Below are 7,959 nucleotides of genomic sequence, written 5' to 3' on the forward strand. Positions count from 1 at the left end.
TTGATTGATGTAGATGAGAATCTAGTGACCGATAGTGATGGTCACAAAGAGTCACTGATATTGGACACAAGCGCTGTGTTAGGCAAGCAAATACTCAGTATCAAAGAAGAGAAAAAGAAGGAATTACTCACTTCTGATGTGGTTTAGGTGGTGAAACAATTCCTAACAAAAAAAGACTTCAAGCATGCATGAGGTAATGGTCACAATGGCTGTCCCAGACTGCTGGTCCCCGGTTTCAGCAACTTTATTTTCCTGTATGTTGGTATAATTGCTGCGAGGCCTGCTGTGGATCCTCCATGTCGGCTCCTGCCTATGAAGTGGTATTCAGACCTGTGTTTGATAACAAAGCTGGAAAGTTGTATTCCGTATGTGCGGCCGCACTAACGAATGCAGGTGAATAAAGATCCACGAGGAGTGTAGTTTTCTCTTAGTGGGTCCAGTCAGCATGGATTTAGCCAAAGAGGAGTGAACAGATAGTATTCAGAATGAAGGTAGTACTGTCAGATCCACCATGATTTGGTTGGTTTGCTTTGCCATCAGTGTCCCCAAAGGGATCCCGTATATCCAGCAGAGTCTGCAGAGTAAAATCATGGGCACACAGGGAGGGCTGCACACACGTTTAACCCTAGGGTTTAACCCCTAGGTTAAACCCTAGGGTTAAATTACAAAATAACAGTACTCATACTCAATACTGAAAAACCGGTATCGGTGCATCCCTAATTATTACATCCTTACATGTATTTTTTATATGCAAACAGTGTAAATATCTGAATATAACTCAGTATCAGCCTCTTAGAGTCCATGTACAGCAGGGCTCAGACTATGAGAAGGAGAAACAGTACAAGGAACCTATCCATTGTGCTGTAGTGCAAAGTGCATACTGATAGGAATAGAGTCCAGAGTGATGAGGAGATGAACTCATCAGTCTGCTGCTTCTCCTATCATTGTCCAATCACAGGCAGGTAAAACATCTCCTGTATATGTATTTTATCTGTATATTTAGTAACTTGCCTGGAGTTCAGCTTTAAACAAACCCTTCCGCCAGTCCCGTGTACAGAAATTCTTATTGTTCCTGTGCATAACTTTATACACCAGATTGTGATATTTTCACATCATGCTTGCTGCACCATAATGTAATGATCATTAGTCATAGATTGAGTCATAGTTGTTCCCTATCACAGCAGTTTGTAGGCTAAGGTGGTTTCTGAGTGTTCATTGGCAGTCTGTATACTCTAATCTACTGCCACATGTAAGTTTTGGCAGCACTAGACCACATAGTCTGGAGGTGTGATGATGTGTGATGATGATGGAGACTATACAGAGAGTATGGAGTATGGAGCTGTGTACATAGTAGTAGACCTGTTCTTGATCTTGATACCGGAGTTCCAATGTCTCACCTTTCCTTGGTTGATGATCTACAAAGTGCTGAGATCATGTAAATGGACTTTACAATAAAAGCAAGAACATAAGTTTTTTTAAAGTGCTGGACTGAGTTAGTTTATATGTTTCTGTGTCCCCTCTAGGGTAAGGGACTTCCCTCCAGTGGTGTAACAATCACCATAGCGACACAGGCGGCCGCTATGGGGCCCGGGGCACAGGGGGGCCCAGCCAGGACATTCCTGATGCCCTGCGGGCTTATCCCATAGCACCTTTTCTTCGCCGCAAGACCTCAGTCATCCAGGATGAAAGATGTGCAGAGTCCCCTAAACTGGAAGTCACCTAAGTGCACATACTATGAGTGCAGGGTGTCAAAACCCCATCCCCTGTAGGGGTGTTACTACTACTGGCGAAGAGAGGCGCACAGGCAGGGGCAGACCTACCAGCTGGTGCCCGAGGTTTGGGGGGGCCCAATGAGATCTGGTCCCAAAGCCGCCGCCGCCGCCCCCTGTGCCGTAATCTCCATTCCACAAAGTGTCAGCAGACTCATTCACCCTGAGTAGGGCACAGGTGGGCTGGTCTGGGGCTGTGTCCAGGGCGCTGCACAGCTCCTGGATCACTCTGCTTCTCAGCTGCGGTGATGGCAGTGCAGTAATCTGAACAGGCTGGAGCCCTGGTGGAGGTGATGGTGAGGAACCGATGATGGTCCGACAGACTTCTGAGCAGGGGGGGGTAGGGCCTGACTGGCTTCTGAGAGGGGAGCACCAGCAAACTTGCACCAGGGCCCTTTGTTCCTTAGGTCCGCCACTGGGCACAGGTCAATGGTGCATCATTGAAGACCACCCAACACTAGGAAAAGACCAAAGAGGAAGAGTACCCAGCAAGTCACATGACCAAAAAGGCAATTGTCAAAAATAAAACATTAAGGTGATTACATATTGAAAGCGGTAACGTGTAGTACCGTGTACTATCACATCAGCATATTGCATCCATCAAGGCAGCAAGCATTGCTTCATCTTGGCAAATTAGCCCCAGAGCACGACATAGAATTAAGTTACATTATCTGGACAGCAATACCATGACCTGTCCCATGAATGTGTCTCATTGTAGTAGAGGCCGGTGACTCTTATGTTCAGGAATGCAGACATTCCTCACTTACATTAGGAAACGTCTCTCAGAGCTTCAGGGATCCGATTGATCACGGCTACGATGAATACACAATTCATGATCATTTAACATCTAAAAGTCTTCTCGTCACCTACAGTCACAAAACCTTTTATCATGGCAGGAAAAAAAATCCCCTCTGCTGTCTGCTGCTAATGCCACAATTTACAGTTCTGTGTCATCATTGCAGCAATCTATTATACACAAAGCCTACAAAAGGAACATAAACGGTCATGCCGCATTTTTGGACGAGGTTAGAAAAATGGATTTCAGCTGTTATTTTATCTAAAAAAATGAAGGAATGTGAAAGGTTTCTCTTCTGTTCATATTTTATTAAAACTGGTGCCTAAGAGCAATTTGCAGTCATGTTCAAGGGGTGTAGGGATTTTGTATATATTGTCTCTACCTCGTGCAGGACTAAAAGTATACTTTTAAAAACTTTTCTTTTTTGTCCAATAAATATGAAGTATTAATATATATACTGATATATATACACTGAGTGGCCAGATTATTATGACCACCCCATCAGTACTTCGTTGGGCCACAAGATAACTCCACGAGATGACTTCGTTGGGCCGCCTCGTGACTCCACGAGATGTTGAAAGGTGATGCGAGGAATCTGACACTGCACTGTTGCCCTTCTGTTGTCTTGTACCAGTCTTGCCACTCTCTGTTCTGGCCTAACATTGACTAGTCGCTGACGGCCACAATTCACACGTTCAGACCCAGATTTTCGGCTGACAGTCCAGTCTTTAAACACTTTAACAACAGCTGCTCTTGAACATTTAACGGATTCTGCTGTTTTGCTGATACTCGCTCCATGGCTCAGAGCGCCAACAATCATCCCACGTTCAAAGGCTGTTAAATCGCTTTGTTTCCCCGTATCTTCAGAAAAAAATCACTTCTACTGTCGTGGTAAACAACCTGCTTCCCTATTTATAATGGTACAATACAGACTAATGATTTCAGGACAGTGGTGGGGCGCCAGAGCCAGGTCCCAGCTGCAACCTCTGCCACCCCGGTAGTTCTCATGAAAATGCCAAGTATCTGCACTGGTACTCGAAAAGTATCTGTGCATCCCTACTATTTATAATGGTCTGGCCCTCTAGCAACTTCAGTGCCAAATTATAGCTAATTTGCCTACAAACGTCAGGTGGTCATAATAATCTGGCCACTCAGTGTATATATATAGATATAGATATCGATCGATATCTGTAGATATCGATCGATATCTATATCTATATATATACCATCCAGTAGGTGGACAGCTGGGCTCTTTTTTTAAATATTTACCTGGCTAATTTTAGCTGCCTTGCTGAAAATAGACCATTGATTACAGATCTAAATAACTTGCCATCTGCATCCCATTGGGAAGATTTCCCTTTACTTACTGTTCTGAAGACACAACAGGAAGTGAGTGGAAATCCCTCCAAGGTGAGAGAAAGTCCGCTCCCAATTTTCACCATTTGGTACCATCATTTGAAGATTTCCCTACCCCTTTCTGTTCCTGTAACAACTGTCCTTTTAAAATCAGTTTAGATTTGTGTGTCTGAGCTTGTTATTTAAATTATGACTTCTAATCATTATGTTTTTGTTTTTTTCAGACCCAGAAACTCATCCTCCACAGCCAGCAGAGTCTGCAACAGCCAGAGTCTTTCCAAATGGGACCAGAAAGAACGGGCGCCGTGGGGAAATAAGGGTCACAACCCAAAGGGCCTTCCGTCGGCCGCCGCTGATCGATGCCCCAACCAGCTTCCCCTCCAATAGACCAACTCTAGAGACTCCGATCTGCAACAAGAACAGCGGCACGTGTGAATTTGTTGCCACCAATAAGACGCTTCTAAAGTGGGACGACCTTCAGCACACTCTGAGCTTTGCTTGGGATATGCACGTTTATGGCACAGGCTCCCTGTTTCTTCTTTTAGCTTTAATCGCACTCATCAACCTCATCGGATCTCCCATCCTACAAGTGACCTACCTCCCTTATGTTATCGTTGCCAACACCCTCTTGTTCGCAATTGGAATCCTCAGAGGCGTGTTTTTCCTCCTGGATCCTTACGGGACAAAAGGGAAGATTTCGAAACCTATTGCTCTTGTCCTTTGCAACGTCACTTTCCCGCTTATCATCTCCACATTTGCTACCTTGGTTCTTTTGGTTCTGAAGATTGCCCGTCTTCAACTGCTGCCACCAAAGTTTCAGAGCCTGGCATTGTTGGCCGTTATTGCAGTTATTCACTTTATTGTCCTCCTGAGCGCTGATCTCCTGACCCATCTCCTGAACCCTTCTGTAAACATGGTCTTGCAGATCCTCTCCATTTCTTGGGGCATATTTCTCATGGTGGGTCACTTTGTGGCTTATTATCGACTGCGGAAGAGCAGCAAAGATATTGTGAATGAAACCCAAAGGGTATCGCCCGTGGAAGACATAGCAGTGGTTCAAACCCAAGGACGAAGTATAAAGTGTATGTTTACATCCTCCAGAGTGTTATTAGTTGGCAGTATTTTTGGACTCCTTTGCTGTGGCATGCAGGTGTACGCCATATTATGGCTTTATGGGCTACTTGGTCGGAAGAATGAATTTTACTGGTCTTGGTGGTTCCTTCAGTTCTGGTACAGGATCTTTGAATTAGCTTTGTGTTTCTCCATGATATTTGTGGCCTCCCACAGTTTCTGTCTACAGTGCAGCAGCAGCGATCACACATGCTGGTCCAAGATCATCAGCTACTTTTGCACCTACAAAAAAACCGAGGCACCAGAGTATCCGAACAACTGCTACGACTGGACGAACAACATCCAAGACAAGATGGTCAACAACAACATCAGTAAAAGCATCATCAGGAACCAGGCTGAGAATGTTCCTCTCAGAATCCTTAAAGAAAACAACGAGATGAAAAGTTCCGGGGTTGGCAACAACAGTCGTTCTTCATCACCTCTCTTCAGACCTAAGCCAGAAGTGGTGTTTGCCGCAAAATCTCAAAACGTGACTATGGGCCGCTCTTACACCAGTATTTGTTTTGAAAGGCAGTCTATGCTCTCACTGGCCGATTTTGAGTTTCGACCTCCGTCGCCCATCAATCTGAGCAGAAGCATTGACGAAGCTTTATTTAGAGAACATTTAGTCAGAGACAGCATATTTTTGGATTCCAGTCTTCAGTACCCCGGTTACCTAACAAGACAGGACTCTTGTTCTTCACTGAAGGAATGTTCTGCAATGAACCAAACCATTGACCCTTTGATTTCTGCAGACCTAAAGATGAGAAGATGCAGCAATCCAGACTACATGTACAGCTTGGCCGAAGGTAGTTCGATGACGGAGGTGGACTCTCCGAGTGAAAGTATACAGCAGAGCAAAGAGCTTCCTGAAGACGTCACAACAGGACCAATGGTTTCTGTTAGCTCCATAGACAGTGTTTCCAGAGGGTCCATCAAAATCAGCTGGAATCCTTGGCGCCACGGCCTGTCTTCGGTGGAAAGTCTTCCTCTCGAAGACACTCCTTCGTCTCAACTTCTAAAGCAAGGATCACAACCTAGCATCATGTCCAAAAGCAGCGAGCCTGAGAAATCCTTTGGGAGGAGATTCATGGAAAGAAGTCAGACCACAGATTCAAACAGCATTGCTAGCGAGACCATCGAACTGTGATATGTCGGACAAGTGTTAACAAGCATAGACATGTGACAAAGAAAAAGGTTGCAATGGTTTTTAATAACATTCATTACTAGGAAGAAGAATAAAAAAAAAAAAACATGTAAAAATCTTTTTTTCTTCTTTTGAATGAGGAAAAACTGATGTTTAAGAAAGCAACAAAGACTATACGCGTACCAAGAATCCTCTGATTGGTTATTATATATAGTAATTCTCTGTAATAAGCACATTGCGTGTCCATGTTTATAGGCAACAACAATGCTTTACCTTTTTTTTATTTACGGAAATTTTTTTAAGTATTTATTTTGAACTGTTAATGTGATTTCCTTCACAGGCCAAATACAAAGGCTAAAGCCATTACCTGAAAGGACAACAAGAAGTATATTTTTGACTTTGTTATTTTATCTGAAACACAATCGTACGGACAGGGTTTTTGTCCCTGTTGCTATGGATGTAAACTCTTAGAATATCATTATACGGAATTCTAAAACTTATAAGAACGATATGTAAAATGTGGTACTATGAGTATTTTGAAGGTACGTGTCAAGCAAGCCAAGCAAAAGGTAAGACATTGGATGTGCATTAGAGGTATCCATGGTAAGGGTCTGAGGTCTGCACTTTTATACTAGAATATTAGGCCCAATTTAGACTGTCAAGGTGTTAAAATCGTTTTGTGAACTGTGTTTAATGACAAATGTATTCTTTTGAGGAGACATATGCAGTGAAGTGTTGAAACACACAGGTAAAAGGAACCGCAAAGTCCATGATGCGGTCACCATAGTTGTATTCTACAGACCAACCAGGTCTGATATGTAAAAACTGAAGGGAAGCAATGTATTGCCACAACTACCCATAGGTGCACTAGAACACCAACCCGCACTTGAAAAATGACAGCTGAAAATGTACTTGGTTGCTAATGGACAACAACGGAACCTTTATTTAGCCATAGGATAGTTCCAATGTGAATTTTAAACATCATAAACTTTTCTTTGCTATCTGCTGCTCTGTTTGGCAGTCATGGCGGAATAATAATACACAGTACTTGTGAATATGGAGATCATGTGACTTACTCCCCTTCCAGCTATGGCGCTTGATGATTGGCCACTCATGGCCACACATGGTGGCGGAGAGAGATTTTTATAGCCCTGTGTAAGCTCCAAGTCATAATTTGGAGCTTATACAGAACTTACTCACTGTTCATTCCTAGCAGCCAAATAGAGCGGTAGAGGAGCGGAACAAAGGTGGATATGGCAAGCTTGGGAGGGCCTTTTTTGGGTTGTCTATTTTGCTTCCCTTAAAAACCCCCATAAAATAAGAAGTTCCTGTAAAAGATAACAGTTAATACTTACCTATCCTGCCGCCCACACCACCAATCTTTGCTCTGTTGACGGACTACTACTTCTGGGTGTGTTGGATACCTGCTCCCCCCTAAGCACTGTGGTTCCTCCCACTGGCCCGTGTATCCTGTAGTGATGTAGGGGGTCAGTGGATTTAACCACATTGTGTGGTCCAGGACTCAGGAATCCAACACCTCCAGAAGAACCGTAGATTCTACCATAGGGTGTAGTTTTGCAAGAGAGCAAAGGAAGGACCCACTGCCTAAGGGAGAGTTGAGCATTAAAAGACTTCTTTTGCAGAGGACATATTTTTAAAGAATTTTATTTGGCAACACAGTCACTTTAAAGTAATCCTGTTGGTTCGCCCTGGATGTGCGGGGTCACCGAGGATGTGTGGGGTCACCGGAGCTGTGCGGGGTCACCGGGGCTGTGCGGGGT

The 7,959-nt window shown here is 44.0% G+C and overlaps 1 protein-coding gene across 1 annotated transcript; it reads left to right on the forward strand.

The window, feature by feature from the left end:
- The first annotated feature begins 296 nt into the window (after nt 1-296).
- On the forward strand, nt 297-6,866 carry PRRT3 (proline rich transmembrane protein 3). Its single transcript, XM_018576087.1, has 2 exons — nt 297-393; nt 4,146-6,866. The coding sequence occupies exons 1-2, from the start codon at nt 297-299 to the stop codon at nt 6,179-6,181; spliced, it is 2,133 nt and encodes a 710-aa protein (XP_018431589.1). The 3' UTR covers nt 6,182-6,866.
- The last annotated feature ends 1,093 nt before the right edge of the window (nt 6,867-7,959 follow it).

This window comes from Nanorana parkeri, unplaced genomic scaffold (assembly GCF_000935625.1).
Source record: "Nanorana parkeri isolate BGI_ZX_2015 unplaced genomic scaffold, ASM93562v1 scaffold56, whole genome shotgun sequence".
Lineage (NCBI taxonomy): Eukaryota > Metazoa > Chordata > Amphibia > Anura > Dicroglossidae > Nanorana > Nanorana parkeri.